Source organism: Hesperophylax consimilis, chromosome 9 (genome assembly GCF_061612785.1).
Source record: "Hesperophylax consimilis isolate HC1 chromosome 9, BYU_Hcon_1.0, whole genome shotgun sequence".
Taxonomy (NCBI): Eukaryota; Metazoa; Arthropoda; class Insecta; order Trichoptera; family Limnephilidae; genus Hesperophylax; species Hesperophylax consimilis.
The window spans coordinates 21,926,764-21,950,790 of NC_142844.1; the positions used below are offsets into that span (position 1 = coordinate 21,926,764).

The 24,027-nt window shown below is 33.9% G+C and overlaps 1 protein-coding gene across 1 annotated transcript in view; it reads right to left on the reverse strand.

Annotated features, from left to right (window-relative positions):
- Nucleotides 1-210: 210 nt before the first annotated feature.
- The window catches only part of dac (dachshund family transcription factor), a 288,338-nt gene continuing 264,521 nt past the window's right edge, over nucleotides 211-24,027 (reverse strand). Inside the window, exons 12-15 of the mRNA XM_089635788.1 lie at nucleotides 13,673-13,831; nucleotides 10,594-10,651; nucleotides 10,334-10,542; nucleotides 211-418 (exon numbers count right to left, since the gene is read on the reverse strand). Coding sequence (XP_089491914.1) covers nucleotides 288-418; nucleotides 10,334-10,542; nucleotides 10,594-10,651; nucleotides 13,673-13,831 — 557 coding nt within the window. The 3' untranslated portion in view covers nucleotides 211-287. The remainder of the gene's footprint in view (nucleotides 419-10,333; nucleotides 10,543-10,593; nucleotides 10,652-13,672; nucleotides 13,832-24,027) is intronic.

Consider the following 24,027-nt stretch of genomic DNA (forward strand, 5'->3'; position numbering starts at 1 on the left):
TAGTGCGTTTTTGTAGTTTTACTATTGTAATGACTTTGAATAATTATTACGAATCAAGATTTTATCAGGCTTTATTAGGAGAGTCTAAGTAAGGGTGCGTTCACACTTTTAGCCGTCGATCAGTGTCCTGCGCGTCCCGGCGCCTCCCGGAACTCGGGTTTGACGCTGATGAGAGGCTTCCTCTCGGCGGGAAGAGCGGGTAGGGCGGGTAGGGCGGGTAGAGCGGGCGCATGGGGCGTGGCGGGCTGGGCGGGCGGGCTGGACGGCTCGCGCTGGGCGGCCCCGAGCTAAGTGGCGCTGCTGAACAGCACCGAGCTCTTGTAGTAGCCCGGTCTGTCGCCCAGAGGGGACTTGACGTCGCGGTCCAGAGCCTGGGCACGTGACTTCCTTTCCATCTCGATCTCCTGGGCGAGAGATTCTGAAACAAACAAAACACTCAAATTAGTACAAATAATCACAAATATCACAAAAGCTTTCACAGTCTTTAGACAGAGATACCACACAAATAATACAGTCAAATTATTCGATTCATCGGATGACAAACATGGTTGGGAAAGAGAAACAAAGGTTGTGAGGATAGTCCGATGGTTCAGAACCGCTGAAAAGTGGCCTAAGTCAAAAGCTGGGCGCCAAAAGATTCACGAATGAGAGAAAGATCTTCACAATTGATCAAATGATAGGTCTCTATCTCAATTAAATTAATCGGTTTTTCAAACTTTCTACATGTAGGTATTACATAACTGAAAAGCTCAGTCAAGGTTAACCATCTAGCTAAAGTAACGCTTGCTTAAATAAGAAAGTAGATGCAACAGACTTCCTAAGCCGGAAAGGGAACTTGAAACAATTTTACAGATAGATGAAGTGCAAAATAGTCGAGTTAAAACATTACATCGTTACATTCATTCAGTAATTTATACATTGTATCAACTAGTTTCGGTTATATCCTTACCCTTTTCAGGACAGTATGATTATTTAACTAAATTTTCATATTTTAATGTAAGCCACAAAGTGATTGGTTTTCTTTCCTAAACAAAAATCCGTGTGAAATTTGCTGTAACACGTGATGCAAAGCTATTTATAAAAGCAGAATAAAATAAATTTGAGATATGCAAAAGGAACTAATAAAGCATGCTGCGTGAAAAGAAAGGCAAAAAGAAGATAATGTTTTATTGAAAAAGTTATCTCGAGCTCATCCGATTCCGACTCCGGGCTACGGATCATCATGTTTACGACTTTTTAAACAGTAACTTTCGAAATTAAATGCGCCCCCCAATACATGGACAGGTAATAGAAATGTAAAAAGAGAAAAATACATATTAAAGAGCAGAAAGCAGAGTTAAAAGTTTGTTTCAGAAATTTAAATTACGCGAGAGGGCTCTCGAGGCGGGGGTGGATATTATAATTTCGCCGGCTGGAAACAAATACGCGGAAAAATATTAGGAAACACAAAGAAAAGAAGATCATTTTATTCCGATTGAGTTGTAATGTAAAAAAGGGGGTAATTTTAGCGTTCAAACTCCGAGTACCTTCCTTCTTAAATCCTTTGGGAAACTCGGGGAACGGAGGAACAAAAGAAATATGTAAACTCTTTCAAGGAATCGTTTATGGAGGGCATTTTTATTAGATTTCTATACCGGATGGGCTCTTCTATCTGCGTCGGGCTTAAATGGGATCTGTCAATAAGGCTTTTTCAAGTGGATATGTTATTAGTGTAATTCAAGTTTTATTTTTCATTACTTATTAAAAAGAACGACCTCAAGGACTGAGGAGTGAGATTCATTACTTTAGATCTAGAAGCGACACATCAAAAACTTTGTAAACTTTAAAATGCATGCATGTGCGCATTGACTATTAAAATAATTTATTTGCATTTCGTTCCAGAGTTGGAACACACTTTAAAAATTACTCCGGTGAGAAATAATATGAAAAATTGAAAAGTATCATAAAGTCGCGTTGTGCGACTCTTGGGCCCTAGACAGTTCAATGAAATTGATTAAGAAAATCGGTATTTGAAGTAAGCTACATTTTAACTTACTTCGGGCATACACACTAGCAAAACATTTATATCGGTTTATCTCTTCAGTAATGTTCCCAGTATTATTTCAGAATCTAGCGTAATATAAAATTAATGTTTTTACTATAAAATTTGTTCATATTTCTTTTTTTTTCTTAAATGTAAATTTGGTAAAAGCCCAGCTGGGAGTGATAAAAATCAATAATTAGTAAATATTTTTTATTTAATTTTGTGTTAAAGCTAATCAAATAATTAATTAAGCATTCACAAGTTTAATGTGTTAGTAAAATTACCCTAAAATCTAAACATATTTGAATATTAAATTATTTTCTAGGTAAACTTTTTTATATAAGCAACAAACAAACAACTGACACGAAAAAAGGAAATGGTATTCAAAGAAACGTGTCTTGGGGCGAGCCAAACGGAAAAAGGAAAACGAGCATCCTAAGCAATGAAAAAATATAACGCTTTATACTAAATTGTAAATTGTAATAAGCAGCCATCGTTGCGTGAAATTGAATAAAGTTTTGCAAAGCAAAACGATGGCAGGGGTGGTGACGGGTGGGTGTGGGTGCGGGGTGACGGTAGGTGTGCTACCCCTGTCACCATGAGAAAGCCGAAATCGTTCTGTTGTTGCTTCTTAAAAGGCTGATTCAAAGGAAACAATCTTATCAATTCATCCCTTAGGGCGCCGGGGATGAATGTGTAAGCAGGTACGCCCTTGAATCTGGAATAATTCGCAATGCTGACTTTTTATATATTCTAACAACAAAATAGATGTAGGAATTCGATTCATGTTTTAAATGCTAGGGCTAGTTTAGAATAAAACACTTCGCCATTTTTTATATCCCTAAAATATGCACCATCATTCTACGGGTAGTTTTTTTGTGATTTTAGGTGTTTTATCGAGTCTAGACACATGACGAATTGCAGAGCAGGTCACGTTTAAGTATATTGGAGTATCGAATAGACTACAGATATAATACAATATTGAGAATTTTCACCACTGAATAAATAATAGACATACGCCTTCAAATAGAAATAAGGTTTTCATTTAGATTAGAATGGAAACTAATGTCGCCACTGTCATAGTATATTTTGATGATTAGATCAACCAATGAACCAATAACATTGTGTTCTCTCTCTTTCTTACTCTGCCTGAGATCGTATTCGCCATTCCATTTGTTTAGAATTTATACTGAGCGACCAATGAAAAAAATAGTATTCCCTATTGTCCTCCAATTCTCCTAAGGCTCCAACTAAAACTACCGATTACGGTCTACGTTCACCGCTTATCGCGTTATAATAGTGGAACAAGATTAAACGCAATAGCGCCTCTAATTGTACGAGTATCTCTATGTGATAGACCCAATTTGTGAATTTAAATTTAAAGGAGAATCTCCTATAAATTTGGATCATGCCCACATCGCATTTTTTGTATTTTTCTTTATTCTATGATTTCCACCTTACAACTTTGGCATTTGTCTATTGTTATTATAATAAAAGTAAAATACTAAACAGGTTCCCGCGTTTTTTGTTGTTTTAAAGGGAGGTATCACTAAATGTCTCCCGTCAAAACCAACATGGCGTGTGTACAGCATAAACAAGGGGTGACAATACTAATTCTAAACGTCACCAAATTCGTTTCTCCGTCTATGGCCGCGGGCAGTGGATGGAGAATGCAAACGAGATCCCAGAGCTAAAACACTTTATATAATGGATACGATTTTCAGAGACGCAGAGCAGAGCAGAACGAGAAATGCGCAACACCTCGGGGCTTGTAATATAAACGTTTCTGGTGTTTTTTACCGGGACACTTTTCGTGCGTTTCATAGCAGGGTTAGCAAATAAAAATATCGGAGTCAAAATATACGAGTGTATTATTAAGGAAAAAATATGTTTTTAGCGTTGTTATATGAAGAGTTCCTGCCATATTAAAAGTTTAGAAATATATAAAAAAATATTATGAATGGTTAAAATTATCGACAGATCTACGAGTGCTAAATTACTCTGGAATTAGATACATTTGTTGAGCCTTAGGGTCTATTTTTGTATCAACAGAATATCATTATTTATTACTTTAATGTGTTTCAGTAGACATTTAATTATAAAATACATGTTTGGGGTAGTGCGCTCAGAAAAATAGGAACAATACTTTTATTAATTAATTCATATAAGAAGTTGAGTGGCAGACTTGTCTGGTTGAAAAATAAACAATTTTTTTGGTTTTTACAAACAAAATATTACAATGCTTTTATTTACTGTACTCTGTTGTAATTGTCGCGATCTATATACTAAATCTGAAAATTCATCAATGCTTTTTTAATATGAAATTATGTAAGAAAAATCGTTTGAAAAAGGAAGTAATAATATCTGCACAGCCGCTGGCGCCCTAAGTAATGCAGTCACCCTTAAAGCAAAAGCGAATTATGAACAGTCGAGTCGGAATAAGATCTAATACACACAACGGCCTCCCCCGGTGTAAATGCAAATAGACACCGCTCATAGCCGCCAGACTGAAGATGGGAAATCTGGGGAATGGTACCCCAGACCCACAGGGTTAGCAGGGACTCAACTTGGGAAGTCAGGTGAATCTTATACAGGTGACACGATTAATATCAAAAGTTTTAATAAACTATTCCAAGTGAGAAAATATGCAGAATAGAGGTAGGAAGAGATATTGACTAGAATAAAAATACTTATTTACAATGAAATAAAATAGAATCTAACAAAACACAGATTACTTTAAATCCACGGAGATAAGGAAGTAATGGAGTCATTGAACACCAGACCGAGAAAAACGGGACAATAATAATCTGTGTGTGGTATTATAATATTGTATGCATTTAAAAAAAACAGTTTGTAAAATATGTGCTAATGTAATAATTAGAGCATAGGAAACTGTTTTTTCCACATTTATGTTCATGGTAGTATTCCCGAAATTATTTAATCTGTACAACTTATGATGATACTCCCTAAACAAAGAAACATATTTACCCATAGTTTAAAAAAAATATATTTATTAAAACTGTAATATATTATGTATATATTTTTATGAATAATAAAAAAAGGAGGAAATGCTTTAAAATGGTTTTATTAATTTATCAAAGTATTAGAGCCTTAATCATAAACATAAAGTCAAAACATCATCGATGAGACTTATGTTAAATACTCCTACAAATCTTTAAATATTAATGTGGTGGATAGAACAGAGTCACAAATGTTCGACAAAACAGGAGACGTTTGAGTGAAGCTTTTGTCAAAAGCTGGAAACCAGTAGACTCCCTTTCGATCCAGAGATTTTTTAAAAATATTTTCTGTGATGTTGAGAAAAAAAATAACTGTACACATAATTCTATAAAAAATACATTTATGGAAAAGAGACCCAAAACGTTGTGTTAAAATGAAAAACGGAGAGCAATTTGATTTTTTGTTCGTACTCACACAAACGTGACGGTCGAGAGCGGATGGGTTATAAAGATGTATAATAATTTTTTTAATTATCTCTCTTATTTTTTTAACAAGTTTAAAAAAATATATTTTAAACACCACTGTTTTATCCTTACACTATAATACCCACGCTCAGGCTTCGCCTTTGTGGGATTTTTTTGTTACTCTTTCATTCTATATTAATATGTATGTACCTGAATTGTATATGTATCAAAAATTTTGTTAATAAAAAAAAAAATAAAAAAAAAAAAAAAAAAATTTGCTATAAATCATCGTATCGTTTATCCCTAATTTATTTTTCTAGTTATAGTTGGTCAAAGTATAAACCTTGAGTAGTAGGGTGCGCCAATATCCGGGTATTCAATATTAGTATAAAAAATATTTGATTACAAAATTTAAAGTACTATCACAACATTCACATTTCAAAAATCCTGAAAGAAATGTTGATAAATTGATAAGTGAAAACCTTACTACCTGCCAGCCCTGGCTCCCGCCAACAGAGATATGGAGCACAGTCTAGTTAATTTGGAAGTTCATCTCTTGCAGTGAGAGAGAGAAATGCCATTATCTCTGGCGAGATTATCTCCGCGGGCTAAACAATTAAATGTGCGGTTTGACGCTTAGGAGAGGTGGCCAGAGGTGCGGCTTAGCCTTTACTACTTCTCTGTCTCTGTACCATTCGGGACTTCCGAATTTCATCCTTGAGCGAATCATAAAATGCAATATTATATTAAAATGAAATGAAATCCCGAAGGACACAGTCACACTTAGAGTGCAATGATTGGTATATGGATAACCCTTCAAACTCCACCTTCAAGTCTATTGAAAACGCCAGGTATAATTCAACATTTTTGGTTGATTGGTATACTTCGATAGACAGTCAATTTAATTTTATTTGTTTACACTAGATGTAAAAACTCTCTTATTCTTTTGACTTAATAAAATTATTTTCACCAAAATATTCGAACCTTGAATTCGTAGAAGGAAGGTACCTAGTTGATTAAATTATGAAGTTTTGTGATTAGCATTATCGAAAACCGATGACAGTAATTAATTCATTTATTGTGACTTAAACATTATTACAACTCTCTCGTTAAGGGATCCAGAGGATTTGATTCCAATTCGGGGATGAATATTCATGCAGGTGTATTAGTGTCAAGGATCCGAGCAAAGCCTCTCAGTATCTCCGCCGGATTTAAGCCGCTATTGGCCCATTGTTCCTCACAAACCACGGAGGTCCGTATTGTAGGTGATTACCAATTCATCCAGCTTATATTCTGGCTAGTTCCCGAATCGTGCCCGCACGGACATGCTTTCTCTATCTACAGGCTGGCCCGCAAACAAAGGTATTTCAAGTGATTTGCCTACTCTGGCTAACGTGTTTTCATTAATATCTAATTTAAACACTTGCCTATCTTGTAACAATAACTATTGTTTGTAATTAATCAATTACGCAGCCTTAAAATGTGCTGATAAGAAAGAAAGCCGTTTTAATCACACATTAACGAAAACAACCAATAAATTAATAACATAAATGAGTTTTTAAAATCTAATCGATCTAAGGAGTCTTAGTTCTAGAAAAAAACCGTGAAGAAATGGCGTGACAGTAATAACCAGAAGTAGACAATTTTATTTAAATTCTCATATTATTTTGAATCCACTTTTTGTGCATCCAATTAATTGTTGTATTTTATAAAAAATCTCCTTTATCTAACTTCATATGCTTGCATGTTTTATTGTTACATACTTTGTACACGTTTATTGGTTAATTTATTTGATTCATAATTGTTATTGTAATTTTAAATAGTTCCTCGTTTGACTATTATTGTATTTTCTCGATATGGTTGGATTGTGTATGTGTATGGTTGCCCAATGCATACCCCACACAATCGTGTTGTTATTAAATATTGTTTTATCAATATTAAACGCGTATATTTAGTAGGTATGGAGAACATATTATTATACAAACTGAGTAGGTGGGAATGTATTGGAAAGGATTCTCACGAAACGATTAGAGTCTATCAACACATTAAATAATAATTGTACCATACAGATTGCTTAAAAAAAACTCATGTACCTACTTCTTTGTTCTCTCTTTCCTATTCAATGGTGGTCTTAATTGACTTTCACAAATTACTTCTATAAACGAGATCCAATAATGGATTAATAATATTTTTCCTAAGTAATTGAGGCATTAGATAATATGGACAAGTCGTGACAAGCAATCGGCACGATAATGGAAATATCTTCAAATCGATCTATCTTCTTGATTTATTCCCTAGTAATCGATTGAGAAACATAGGATAATGTGATCATTTTTGTTGAGGTTTTACGTAAGTTGTCAACAAGTTATTGGTATTAAAATAAAGGTAAATCTAAAAATTAAACTAATCGATTAAAAAAAACAAAGGTTCTTTTAAAAGTATTCAGTTTTGAATATTGGAAATTAATTCAAACCGAAAATCAGTAGAACGCAAACGTGGAGGCCTGTGAGATTTTTCTTTTTCTGTTGTAGAGAAAAAAATACAAAACTTAGTAGTTTACAGTCTATTTAAGAAGCAGTTTTCTTGATAGGTCGTCACAATCATTTCGATTGTGAGGAATGGATTGTCACGGTGTGAACTTGTCACGCCCTCGAAGGGATTTTGGTTTTTTCCAGATGGGGAAGAATTCTTAGAAGTGCTGGTTCAGAGATGTCGGCGAAAGCTTGACATTTTACGTAACAATAAAATAGTTTAAGTTACCATTAGAGGAATTTAAAAGATGTTTGAATATTTAATTGAAACACTCCTAGTTTTTTGGGCGGCTGATTCTTAAAGGGTGGAATGGTATTGTTAAAATAAGGTCGTCTAGAATTTATTTAATTGAAAATTTGTGCATTTCAAAGATAAATAATTAGACGTTCATACTCTTTAACTTTACAGTAATAATAGACTTAAGCCTATCAACATTATTCTAAACCTATATATATAACTGATAGTGTGGCTTATTGCATCATAATTTATAAAATTAGATGAGCGGCCAAAAGCTTAGCACAATACTACATGACAATAAAAGATATTAATTTGTTTTAGACCACTTTAATTTTAATTGCACTCTACCGGTTTCGGAAGCACCTTTCCTTTGTCAGGAGAATATTAAAACTTAATTAAAGTGGTCTAAAACAAATGTATATGTTTTATTGTAAATTATGACGAGCCACAAAGTAAATGCTTATTACAAATATGCAATACTACTTGATTTAAAATGAACAAATAGAGCGAGTAAGTGAAAAGTAGCGAGTCTATGACTTTTAAATTCAATCATCTCAGCACAAAGACATCCGAATCAATCATTTCCAAAACAGCAAATCATTACGGTAGTCACTGAGCGAACCAAAAGTCATTTGTTGGCGCAACACAGTAGCAAAATGAATTAAAACCGAATGAGAAAAGGACGGCACAGGTAGCAAAAGACAACAAAGGCAACCATTTATGTCCCGACAATGCATCCTGACACTGTTAGCTGTTAGGAGCATAAAGTGGGATTCACAGGAGTCTGCTTTGCTTCTGAGAGGCGGCCGGGGGCGCGAACTATTCCATTAAAATGTTGGCTATTATTAGAGATTAGTTAGGCATCAGCGGGAATATTTTTCCCTTTACAACGTACGCTCCGATTACCACGAATCTACCTAATACGAGGATCAATATTAATTTTATCAATCAGCTTTACATAACTATTAAACAAAACATTTGTGATTTGAGTTTTGATTAAAACTAAACGATTTTGGTTTTGTGCAGAATTAAAAAGTGTTACCTGTGTTTAATGGTAAAACTGTAGTCGAGAGACCTCTAGTTTGTATTTAATTAAGATAATGAGATGATACTAACTCATCACCTGTTCAAAATACTGACTGAAAAGGACCTTACATGGCTAGACGCAACATACCACTAATCGATAGTAAGGGTTTTTAAAAAGGGCAAAAAGGCCCGACGATGTGCAAAACCCATACGGCGCAGCCCGGGGCGTCTTGCTCCCCAAAAAAATCCACTTTTTAGCGCGGCTCGGCTCAATTATCCCCAACGGATGGCGGATTAAATCCAGTGTTTTATGTTTTCCAGATTCCTTGTTTTTGATCGCTTTCGTCTGGTAAATACGGCCATAGAGTCTGGAATTATTTCCCAATCATCTCGAACCCTCGCGTACGTCTAGCCGCGGTTCAATTATAAGCTGGAATCAATTTCAACTTACCGAGGTATAAAATGAGCTCTCTTCGCCGCCGTTCCGTATGTCTGAGCAATTTGCAGCGTAGCTATGCGAGCGATATGGGGTACGAATCGAATTTTTAATAAAATTCCTTACTTCAGATGGGTGGGTGGGGTTCCTATACCTACATCCTTTACTCCACCCCACCACCCCACACAGGACTTGCGAGGGGAGGCCTCACGAGCGGAACAAAGAGATTATACAAATGGAACATTCTAAGCTCTAAAATGTTATTGAATGATAGTTGCAGGAATGCGTGCAGCTCAGAAAGATGGAAAATTAGTGGTTATGACGAAACATCAAAAGATATGCTCCACAAACTCTAATACGTGGGTATCGATATTAGTCTTTCAAATCAAATTGCAAAAGAAAAACATACTCGAAAGATTTGGTCAACGGATAAGTGGCATAATCGACAATATATTTAAATGAAGTAAGCATAGGTGTAAAGGTTTCCTTTTCAAATAGTCATAATACCTATTGAATAATTGATTGTACAAGTTCGTATTATATCTTAAATTTTCACGCATTTATCTTATTTAGACATTATTATTTTGCTTCTGTCACTTTTGCGCTGACTGCTTCAAATAATGTGTAATGTCAAAGACTCGGAAGCTGTCTCACCTGAGTAATTTTGCCAGAAGGCGGCTCCCGTCGTCATGAGATCGAGTGTGGTAGCCGGGTAGTTCCATTGCTTGTCCATGGCGGGGGGCCCGGGGGGCGGGGCGCCCTCCCGCGGGGGACTGCCGCCGGGGCGCGCCCCACCACCCCCGCCTCCGCCCCCGCTGCCTGCGCCGCTGCCCGCCCCGCTGCCTGCCCCGCTGCCCGCGTTGCTCGCCGCGCCGCTGCCGTGACAGGGTTGCACCACATTGTTCTGCTGGGACTCGCAGCCGCTACCGATGCTGTCGCGCGGCGCCGAAGAATCCGAGTTGCTCAGGGTTTCTAGGGGAAAAGGAAGCGATTTAAGTTAAGAGGATCTAAAACATTAAATTATAAAAATACAAGACGCGTTATATTCATACTAACCGAACAAAATACGTTGCACCCGCTAATGAAAAGAATAGCCACTCAAAGCATATTTGCGTACAAATCAAATAGCTATATGAACTTGCCTGGGTCTTTCTTCAACAGTGACGTAGGTTCACTCTATTAATTAATCTAGATATAAAACATAATAATCCTGATTTGGCATTATTGAGCAAAGATTTTCTCGTTGGTCTAGTCTACACAATAAAGATATGTTCGTTGGTCTAGTCTGCACAATAAACTAGCCTAGAGTTATTTTGATAGATTACTATGTTACTTTCATGGCAATTTATACGCATGATTGAATCAATGATAATTATTACTGACAGTAACAAAAGTACGAATAATACCATGCGGGTACACATTCTGACATTAGCAGGAACGTCCCAGATGTACCTACATGTCCTACATGACAAGTTTTATTATTTCTATGTTACCCCATTATGGGGCATTTAGTTAAAAATTAAAATTTACAATATTTTACAAATTCTCATTTGATTCTATTAATGGTAATGTGTTTGTTTATCGGTATATTTCATTATGTGTAATCTGAGGATTATAGATACCTAAATAATGATGAACATATCTCCACAAACGTTACCATGACTAGCAGGTATTCAATAAAATCTTCTACTTATCATGAGGTGTTATTCTCGGTGAACGATTAAGTTTTCTCTTATCACAGAGCCCTTCAATAAAATATGCAATTGTTATTAGGTACCTACTATTACTTTTTGGTCACATACCAGAAACGTACAGCCACAGTAAGAAAAGGATATAAATAATGTATCCATATATTCAGCCATTCAATGAACTAAACATAAACATTTCCTTATAAGTAGATATTGTGACTATTCAAAGTGAACTCGATATTATGTAAATATTGTGTCTTGTCCGATAATATATAATGTTCTCAAATTAGACCGGAATTTGATGGGTAGCTTAACCATTACCCGCTCTAGACATTTCCATAAGTTGTGCAGTAAATGCCAATCATTAGGTGGGTATACTTGTAGGTATCTCAGCCGGTCGCCCCGGGGCCCTATGATGGACTCCGTCGAAGCCTTCGTAGCCTAGAAGCCTCCAGTACCGAGACGTCGGCATTGAATTTACTCCAGCTACCTTTCCTCCACCTGCTAATTGATTTGTAAAACCTCCGATCGCGGATACTGTAGAAGATATTATTTATGCACGTTCTTAGATAGAAAATATGCCGGGGATAGAGGCGCAGCATTAATATGGTTATAATGTGATAGTTATTATACGGCTTTTACGGGATGCATTTTCATTGAATGAAGCTCCTTTAAAATAGCGGGACCGATACTAAAATTATTATGGTACTCGTTTCTTGTTCACATTTTAAGGCAAGTATTAACAAGGACAAATTACCAAGTCTGTAAAATCCTAATTATATGAAAATTATAATGCAGAAAGCAATTTTTTATTACGAAGTGATGTTTGGAGATATATTTTTATAGCCAAAGATTTTTGCAACAAAATTCTCAGTAAAATCAGGGAGCCCTTTCAGCTCGAAACATCATTTCCATCATGAATTTGTGGTTTCAAGCGGGGTACCTCAAGGTTCAAACTTAGGGCCAAATCTTTTTTTACTATTTATGAAAGATTCATTTTCCAATTTTCAATGACTTGGAATGAACACCTCTACGAGTTTTGGAGGTTTGGAAATATTCTTTTATTAAATCATCGACAAAGATAATATGATATCCTTAAATATCAAAATTTTAAAGGGAGGTTTATAAGCTTCAATAAGTGATTCTTAATAATTTTATTATTCTTGCGTTTGTTCAGCGGGAAAAAATGTAGGTATCAAATATGGTATCTACTTTTTTTGGAAAAGTATATTACTTATTTATAAAAATAATAATCGCAACAATATTACATGAATAGACATGGTAAGAAGTAGTTATAAGGTACTGTTTAACCACGACATTACTGCTAATGGATAATACATGACTTTTTCTCCACAGAACCTTGTAGGCAGCTTATTAAGTTTCCATAACCACCCCTTAGAGCTAAAAGATTGGCCGTAGAAGGCCTGAGGAAAATTTTTAAGGCATGTAATCCACAATGAACCAGTATCTAAATACCAACATCAATACAGCATTAAAAATTTCACAGGCGAATAATTTTCAATTGTACTTTTAAACAAAACATATTAAAAACATTACCGGGAGTATTTTTTATACAGTTCTCAAGGATTGGAAAATACAATAACTGTTTTTACTAGTTTTTTTATTAGTACTAAAGCTAATTTTTTAGTAAATATTAGTAAGTATTTAGATTATTTATGTCTATGCTTTCCTGGCCCAAGTAAATTTTAAGGCTAGGTTTTTGACATTTTTTTTGTATATACGAGTATTATTTATCATTATTTATTTTAATGCAGTAGTTCTACACTGATTTTATAGGCTCTCTGAAAATGGTACGTACCCGTGAAAAATTACGGGATATTATAATATCAATTTTAATATCCCGTGATATTACGATATCCCGATATATTATCACGGGATATTATAATATCAATTAGAATTATAATTGTAACATTTGTAAACTTGAAAGTTTGTTGATTCAGCTTCTTACAACGGATCGAGATAAAAACTTTTTTTTTAATTTTAGAATGTTACCTACCTACCTACATCACGTCCGAAATGCCGTATTGTTTGATTTTATTTTCATTTTACACAAGTAAACGTTTAAAATTTGATTCTCGGGCCGTTTCAGCCTTTTATCAAATTCTGATCAGCTGTAAAGCATTATTATATTGTTAGTAGCCGAGCTGTCAAAATTTGATCAAAAGAAGAAACGGTCTGAAAAACAAATTTTAAAAATTCTAAAGGTTTGACGGCCTTCAAAGCACCCCAAACTTAGTCTTGTAGGTATATAAATTTTGTACAATTTTAGTATTTATCTATTTACCTAGTATATCTCCTGTGACGATGCGCAGGACTTCTGCCGGGGCCCCCGAGGCCTTCAGGGCCTCCTCGATCTTGGACCTCCGTTTCATCTCCGAATCTAGTTGGTCTTGGGCCCTCTGCCGGGCACGCCTCTCCTTTTTTAATCTCTTCTGGTATAAAACTGCAACAACAGAAATACATAATATTAGACTTTTTCAAAATTACGTAAAATTGACCAAAACCTTCTTATGAAAATACGTAAGTGCTGACAGTGCCCCCTAGCGGTAAATGCGGGTATACTTATATTCATCTTGTTCATACTAATACATTATCATTTGTATTTTCTTTCGCATTTCTTATTAATATTGTCCACTTTTAGAATTTTTTTCATATTGTGCTGTTATAAGAAGTCACGAATTTAATAAATATTTATCACACAAGATATCATATTTAAAAAGATCGGCAGCCATCTTTGCTTTCTATGTTGAGGCATTTATTTAGATAGTTTTGTTGCCAGAATCAAGACGAAAATATACATAAAACAAGCAGTACATACCTGCAACCTTCCTAACACCAATTTTTCATTAAATAAAACACATCAGACAAAATACGTTATCTAAGTATATAACTTATTTGATTCAGAAACAATGGATGGTTGTAATAGGTAGGTACCTATTAATTATCTGATTAAATGAATTTTTTGTACTCGTATCAGATCACACATTTTATGTTCCTGCTCGCAATATAACGGAACAATGCCACACCAATAATGCCAGAGGAGCCGAAAGAACAAACGAAACATCTCGGTATCATATCAAAAGAGCGCAAAAACCATAAATAAAGCATAAATAATCACGAAAGCTAATAATGCGGCACAGGAAAAAAACTAATAACATTCAGCTTCGTTCGTTTGTCGGCGGTTTTCATACAAGTCCCCCGCGCGGTCCGGCCAATATTGACTCTAAGAAACAATGGATGGAAAGGAGAACGATGCGAATTGGAGTGATTAGGTACCTAGTGGGTATTGGTAGGTACTTACTTACCTACCCATTGTAATATATTATATGGAAGATCGCTTTGAACTTTTTAAATCCGGCCGTGATTTGAGCACCTCAGTTCGCTACCGCAAGTGACGGTGCGTTTTCAGCCCCTAATTGAAATCGAGAACAATCAGAAAAATATTATTGATTGAAGCAGAGTGCTGTCGTCCAATGAAGGAATATTTTTTTACTATTTAAATTTTCGAATCACATTTGAACGTATTTTTCTAAATCAATTATTATTTCTTAATTACAAAAAATGTTAGGTAATATACATTGACGATTTAGGTAAGTTTATTCATTTTTGTCGTTTGAATTTCGTTTGTTTTAAGTTGATTGGGTACCGATTCATTAGTTCAGTAGATCTTGAATTGAAGTTTAAGTTTACTTGACTTTTAGTTAACGTGTTATATATGCGTGTATTACATTCTTTTTTAAGTATTATTGTTTTTAAAAAGATATATTATTCAATTTATGCTGTCTATTATATAAGTTTAGACGGAATTTAATGCTTCCTTTATGTGAAAAAAGGAACTATGAAACAATATCAGTTGACAAAAATGTTTTTCCAGGTTTCGTATCAGGACGAAATTATACAGGCGAGTATTTCCCGTGCCAAAATTAAAGCATCGGAATTACACAGCGACGGAATTACACAAGGATGAATTACATCCATTTTAATTTCTCTACTGGAATTACACATATATTTATTAAAATATATAATTAAGCATCATTTTACGAAATTACACTTTAATAACACCTTCTGCAATTACTCATTATTTGTTATAATATATAATTATTTCACATCATTATACGAAATTACACTCAATTAATTACACATTGTTTATTATAATTTAATATAATTCGCATCATTATACGAAATTACACCCACTTTAATTACACCTACTGGAATTACTCATTATTTGTTATAATATACAATTATTACACATAATTATTCGAAATTACACCTAATTAATAACACATACTGGAATAAAACATTGTTTATTATAATATATAATAACGCATCATTAAACGAAATTACACCCACATTGATTACAGCTACTGGAATTACTAATTATTTGTTATAATATATATAATTATTACATATCATTATACGATATTATCCCGCTTTAATTTCACCTACTTGAATTACAGATTATTTATTATAATATATAATTACACATAATTACACGAAATAACACTTAATTTCACCCACTTAATTGAATTTAAACATGTTAGTTCATGTAGGTGCATAAAGTAACTCAATAAATAAATAATAATAAAATGTTTGTAAAACCTTTGCCGTGCAATTTTAAGTAAAATGTATGTTGAACAAATAATAGTACACATGATTGTTGTAATAATGAATAAGAAATTAAATAAGTCATTTTAGCGCCAACGGGTTCCATTTAATACCTCCATATATCAGATTGCTAAGCGCCGGGTAAGTGTTCAGTGTGCCCCTCGCATATTGGGGCCCCCTGTGGAGTGGCTCCAGTGGCGCATCTCCGCCCGGGGGCAGCGGGTGGGGGAATAAACGCCAAGATTAAAGCGCTAACTGTTTCAGTCCTAAACTATGAGGATTTTCGTAATGATGATTTGACACTACTGAACGTTTAAGGATATAATATCGTAATGGATATGTAAAACTAATCAAAACCCAAACAATAGAATTGGTTGTATCGAAAATAGTTTTGATTAATTTTCAGAAATTCTGTCTCAATCGAACTGTGTATCGTTAATTATCCATAAAAAGTTCAATAGATTTTTTACATAATTTTATTATGAGATCCACGCAGAGAAAAAAAGAGTTTTGCGAATCTCTTTAAATTACTGGCAATCCGGTTAAAAATTTGATTGCAGATCTTAACGAATGAATTAACAGGTTTCCTTATAAACTTTTAGTTAATGTCATGAAAATCGTAATGTTTTCGCAATTCATCATTATATAGTACCGAGGCAAATGCACGTACAAGAACACGTGTTCCAATTATTAGGAGTTTACTGAAAGTTTATCACGAAATGCCCTGCAACTCGTTTTTAACCAGATTAACAATAACCTGAAGAGATTCTTAATAAATTATCATTAATTAGCAATGCTTATTTTTCTCCTTACATTTTTAAAACTTATTTTATCAGAACATTAGCTGAATTTCCGACCTTGCCCGTGCTCTACGCAGAGTTTTTCCAAAAATCATATGCATACAGTAATTTTCCTTTTATTTTGATCGTCAAGTGCGCAAAATTTCGTCAATAAGTGACAAAATTTTGCTTTAAGGCGATGCACTACGTCGTGTAATATTTTAAATTGAGCCATTATCAATAACAACCCTTACGTAGATGGCGATAAGGTTTAAATTCCCGCTTAACACCATCCGCCTGTTTTGATTTTTGCAAGAAAAAAACATGGCTAAAAAGTGCCTTTTATTTTATTTTGTGGATGTTCAGGCATAAATATTAAAAAAATTTCAATCATTTTATAGATAACTAAATTTGCCACATTATACAATAGAATCAAAACCGAAAATGGGTTCGTAAGTAGGAGATTTTGAACTTTAAAGCTGTTTTCATGGGCTTATACATTATTTTTTCTGGGCTTATAAAAAGACTTAGGTATATAAAAATACTCGATTATTTCAAAGGCCAAAATGTATTCTACTCGCAGTATTTAATTAAAGCATCTGAAACATTTCTAGGCGACCAAATTTTCAAACCAAAAATACATGATTTTGCATTACTACGTATGGCATCGCCTTAATAGGCCGAGTAATAGGATGGGGTGGTTTATCGCAAGGTCGTGGAGGCAATGATCTTCCTCTTGTTTTAAAGGTGAAGTGTGCGAAATTTCATCTCGTTATCAAACTTTATATAAATAGATGATAATTTATGTACAAGACCACTCAACTCCTGGGCCCCAGAGAAGCCTATAGAATTGATTAAATGTGAAGAAAGAAAGAAAGAATGTAGATATTTTAAATATAAGACTACTGCGGGCACATCAGCAAAACAATTTATCAACTTAATTGGTGTTTCGAGTTATTTTACAGAATCTAAGATAATACAAAATTAACATTTTATTCCTTATCTACTATTTTTTTCCTGCATTTTAAAGTATTTTATTTTTTTATGTTGTTTTAAAAAACATATAAAAGCCTTGGGTTTAAAATACTAATAAATAAACATTCAACATTAATACGATTTGCCACTGTAGCTACACCTATCTTTGCAGACGGTCATAGAAGAAAAGCTGACGAACGAACGATTTTATTTTTAAATCCATAGATTAATTAGAATGGGTTAATTCACAGAATTTCAAAGTTAATTTGGAAGTCCGTTTTTATTTCAGTTCTATCAGGTAGCCCAAAGTGATTTAATAACAGAACTTGTTAACGTTAAAATTAGTTATTTTATTAAAATTTTGCTAAACAACCCGTCCTTAGTATCCACATCTCGTATCATAATCTAGAAGTTACAGAATTTGTTGATTTGTTAATTTGTGAAATTACCTAAAAGAAAAAAAATAATACAAGAAAGTTAAGTGAATAGGAATGATTTCCGCCAAACGATAATTTGAATTTTTAAGCTGAAATATATGTTCATAACGCTTAGTTATGTTTGTCAGCTATTATAAAATTGTTATGAATGCCTTAACAAAATAAAATAGTAATATTTAAATTAATTGATTAGTAGGAAATATATAATTATTGTTAAAAGAGATGAATAATGCTTTCATATTTTATTATAACCTCTGCCTGAAGTTGAGCATGTTCTTAGCCAATCAACGAGGAAGGAGTTAATAACCTAACCATAGCGTGATTACATCGAACATATTATTTATATGATACAGTTCTGTGAGAAAACAAGAAAAACAACAACACATGAAAGCATAAGGTCGTGACATCGGCCGCCATGGATTATTATGGAAATAATATTAAAATTACCCTTCTGAGACCGTGCCCCACAATACTACCTTAGCTTGCGTGTGTGCATAGGCGGTTGCCACCAATATACTCACACGAAAGCAATGTGGACAGTTGTGGTCAATTCGGGGACGGAAATATGGTAAAATTAAGTTAAAGCTTAAATAGGTTTGCATTTTTTATTATCTCTAGTTAGATTCTAATAAGAAAAATTCCATTTGTAATGATTAAGTCAAACTGTATGCTACTACTATGATTTAGTATCTATTATCCATTTTAATTCATGTAGAAGAAAAAAACACTTTTAAAAACTAAAGAAGGCATATATTTATGGCAACGCTAAACATATTGACGTGAGTGAAAAAAAAAATTTGCTTCTATTGGTACAGCTGGAACAGATATAAGAAAGCCGCTAAATGTACGAGTATAACTAGTACTTATGTGAACAGTGTAGAACTCACGTCTACAAAGGTGGGTTTCTGACTTTTTTTATTTAATAAATCAAAAAAAAAATTCATCTGGAATCATGTGATTCCTATAACACTAATAATTTTTTTTATTGTAATTTTTTTTAATTTCGAATAAGGAATTACACAATTTGCCGAAAGAAACGTCACTATCTTCTTCAGGTGGGTAGGTACCACAATGCTGAAAAACTCAATCAAAAATAGCCGCCTAGATAAAGTTAGCCATCTAGTCGTTGAACTAATTTACTGAGCACTTGAAAAATTAAGCGGATTCAGCAGGTTTTCAAAAAACAAATTAGTCAACTTACTAGTCAAAGTTAGCCATCTAGGCAAAGTGAGGCTTTTTTGAATAATGAAGCGGATGCAGCACATTTTCGAAACCGAAAATGGAACAAATTTTTTAAACTGCAATAAATGCCAAGCTGCCGAATTGAAACAAGACTGCGCTATGGTCAAATTGTGGAAAATAATATATTTATTTATTTATTTATTATTTTTTTAAAAAACATGACATATTACATATTACAGTGATCTTTGGCTGTCCAACTAGGAGATTACCTGTTTTAGGACAGTCAGAAATAGGCATATTTATTAAAAGCGATTCATGTTTAGTCTAGTGTATTGACTTTTACTTAGTTATTGTACTTTATAAATAATATGAAAAGTATTATTGGTTGATATAAGAAGTTGCTAACTTGTATTTTAAATAATATAAACTTAGAGAATAGACTGAAAGAATATTCAAATATGATAATACAAAAATAGCAATATAGTAAAAAATTATTGACATATGAGTTTATAAAATTTAAATTTTACTTTTTATTTAGATGAAATTAATATTTAAAATTTAAAAGAGAGTAGAGAAATTTAAAAAAAAGGAAAAATAAAATAAAAAGATGTACAGAAAGGTTATAAGCAGATTTTAAATTTACAATGGTAAACACATAAATTTACTGTAATACATATATACATATATATATATATATATATATATATATATATATATATATATATATATATATATATATATATATATATAAAGTAAAATACAGGGTAGTTCGAAAAAACGACATTTAAGAAAACCAAGTTAATGACTGTTAATTAGCATATTTTCGCATTCACATTTGTGATTGACAATTCGATTTATGTATCTAATGATATGAAACATTAAGAATAGGTTGTTCCACAGAATTTGAACAATTCATCAAATTTAAACGTCCATTGTCGGGTTCGGTAAGAGTCCTATTCAAGTTCTGTTATTATATCATTATAGGCTAGTTGCTTCAAAGAACTAAAAAAATTAATGAATTTTATAAAATTCTGTGAAAAAACCCGTCCTTAATTTCATTGATCACACGTTTTGATATACCACTGGAGTAAAATAATCACTCAAAAGTATTCAAAATTATAAAATATATTAAGTTCTAAAAATTTTACTCAATTCTCAATTCATTGCAAAAAGGGATATTAACGAAAAAAAACTGTTATTGAAACGAACTATTTTTTTTTTGCTTTTCCTCGATCTTTTATTGACCTCCCCCGTCGGCAGTTTGTCCAGTACACACTCATACACATCGATCACCCATCAATCCGACTGCCATCTTGCAGTCCTTCCTAGCGGCCGCCTACCCCTGCGGAGAGCGGGGCGGTAGCGTGGCGGGGAGCGGGGTTTCCGACAGAGACAGGTGCCCGCCACAGCCTTATCTTGATCCCTCAAGGCGAATTCGTACCAACCCGAAAAAAAGGACACGTCAAAACACGCACAAGAGTAAAAACAACATCGTATTCGTAAGCAGCAAAAAAATACCGTTCAAATAAATACAACATTTTGATTGAGTGGTGCAATGCTGTTTAGTACTTTTTTCGTAACTGGAATCTTCCTCCGCGTCGATTGAGCGAAAGAGCGAGCGATATTGTTATTATTCCGACATTTTTTCGTTGTTATTTATTACGAGAGAAAGGGAGAGTACTACGGTTTCTCGCATTATTTGATTGTGGTTTGACGCGATTGGTTTGAATGTTAAACTTTAGAGTGGAGGGGGGCGTCCCGACGCCCTCCCCCCATCACCTTCACCCGCGAAGCCTTCGTGATAAGATCTCTCGGCGGTAGGTTGATCCGAATATAATGACACTGGCCCCGTGTAATTACATTACCATGTGTGAACCGAAATTACAGACAGAAGGCTCGTTTATTAATCAAACAAATTTAAAAAAAAATCGTGATAATTTAAATTAAGTCAACATTTAAAGGGTGATAAAAAGTCTTTTTTATTTATTTACAGAGCGAATCGTAACATCCCCGTCACTGTCACATTTTTCGACTTCAGTAATAACTATCAATTTAGTAAAAGTAGGAACATGAAAGCTACTGCTTAAATACCGCATTTGTATACAATTACGGTGAACAAATAAGTATCATTGGAAGGTAATGGTAAAAATTAAAATAAATTGGCGTATAGACTTATAAGATTCCGCATCATAAATATAATACTGTATACACAGTTTTTCCGCAGGTTTGCGTTTTGTCAGACTTGTGCATGCAAATTGAGTTTAGTAAAATATTTCGCATTTCATGGAGTCAACTTTGTAGCGATTTATTTTTCATTCTATCCTCCCCCGTATTCCCAGCCCAGGCACAATGGAAATATTACTCAGGACATTATACTGAAAAGAATACAAGTAAGGAAAATTCTTATTCCTTTGGGCTATATTCTCGTGAGGGAGATCCTCAAACCAACTAATAGTATGACGTAGGTACATACAAAAAAAAATTCAAGCAAACCTAACCTAACCAACGTTAAGGCGATGCCATACGTAGTAATGCAAAATCATTTGTTTTTGGTTTGAAAATTTGGTCGCCTAGAAATGTTTCAGATGCTTTAATTAAATACTGCGAGTAGAATACATCTCGGCCTTTGAAATAATCGCGTATTTTTTAAATAAGTCTTTTTATAAGCCCAGAAAAAAATAATGTATAAGGCCTATGAAAACTGGTTTAAAGTTCAAAATCTCCTACTTACAAACCCATTTTCGGTTATGATTTTATTGTATAATGTGGCAAATTAAGTCATCTATAAAATGATCGAAAAAAATAAAATATTTATGCCTGAACATCCACAAAATAAAATAAAAGGCACTTTTTGGCCATGTTTTTTTCTTGCATAAATCAAAACAGGCGGATGGTGTGAAGCGGGAATTTAAACTTTATCGCCATCTACGTAAGGGGTGTTATTGATAGCGGCTAAATTTAAAATACTACACGACGTAGTGAATCGCCTTAAACTCACCTACATTATCATCTAAATCTATACTTATATATATATCGCAAATCATATTGTCAAGACCGCATTTGTAGAAGGGTACGATAGCCACAACAATACAATGATTACGCATGTATATGTAAGCATCAATAATTGTAATATTGTATTGAAATAAGTACTGAAATATGGTTATAAATAAATTTATTGACGTTGAAAAACAATTTTTGTACAAAAAATCTTAGCAAACTACAATACGCCATGACTGAGAGATATTCATAGCGGTTCTGTTTTGAAGTCAAAATAAATCAGGTTGTTTTTTAATCAAGAATATCATAATTTAGCTACAAAGGAGTTTAGATAATTTCATTCAGGGGTTTAGAATGAGAACATTTTCATAATAGAAAAATAGTCTGGTCAAAACGAAACGCTTGAGAAACAAGAGTAAAAAATAATAATAAGCCGAAAACAAATCGAGCCTCCGGTGTTTAGGAGTCTTTGTGCTGCCGTGAACGCCTGCCGTGAAAACGAAAGAAAAACATTTTTTCATTCGTTTCTTGTCGGCGTTTTCCCGCGCGTATAATAAGATGGAGAGCAAATTTTCATCGGGTAATATTTACAAAAAGGATTTACGAAATGGAATGAAAGATCGTTTTCATTTTTTATGCCCGTTCTTTATCTAGGCGGGGGCTCCTTTCATGTTCCGGGGAAGGACGGGGCCAAACGGGACGGCAGTGGCTTCTGTCTGGGGATTGTAAATTCGATTCTTTTCGGATGATGATTTTTATTCAATGCGAGGAGAGGGGGGCGGACGAATATCGAATAACGCTGTAATGGGAAAAATAGTTTTGTTCCGAGAATAGCTGCTATTCAATAGCTCTGAATCAACTAAAATATTGGATGTTATCATTTTTTAAATTATGATAATGAATCTTTAACAATGTTGATTATTTAATTACAATATTAGTAATTATAACAATATGCACATGCCGTAAATAGATTGTAGAAATAATAAAAAAATGTGGATATTATTACGTGAAAGATACTAGTTCCTTGTTCCTACAATATACAGAAAAGAAATTGGTTAAGACACAGAGTTCTCTTATTTAGTTTAATTTTTTTTTAAATAACTTAAATTTTATAAACACTCCTGATTGATATTTTAGAAGAGTTGGGAGTGACAAAGTTTGATTATTTATAAAAATAAGTTACCTATATTCATTTGAATTAGGTATTTACGATTTAAATTTTAAAATAGCTGTTCAATTATTTATTCGATTCCCTTTCATTCATGTTGTGTTACTGTTATTATTACAATATAAAGTGATCTTAACAGTGAAAATGCACTAACAAAACCACACGAACGCGTAAAAGCTCTAAACGGAAAACAAGCATTTCGCTTTACGTTGTGCTTTTAAAGCATAAAGCCACAAAAAGCGAGAAGTGGAATTCTCAGAGCAGCGGGAGAGCAGAGAGTAGAGAGCAGAGGACACGTCGATGTCGATTCTCCCCCACCCGAAGGTTGAGTTGACGCGGGGCCTTTATGACGCGAGCGAGTATTGAATCAATCGACAGTCGTCGCCGATTTAGATAAAAGCGTCACATAAAGATAAATATACCAGAAAAATAGCGAATGCAACATATTCTCCGGTCGGGTGCTTCCACTCCACGGCGCGGGAAATGGCTTTTGTGA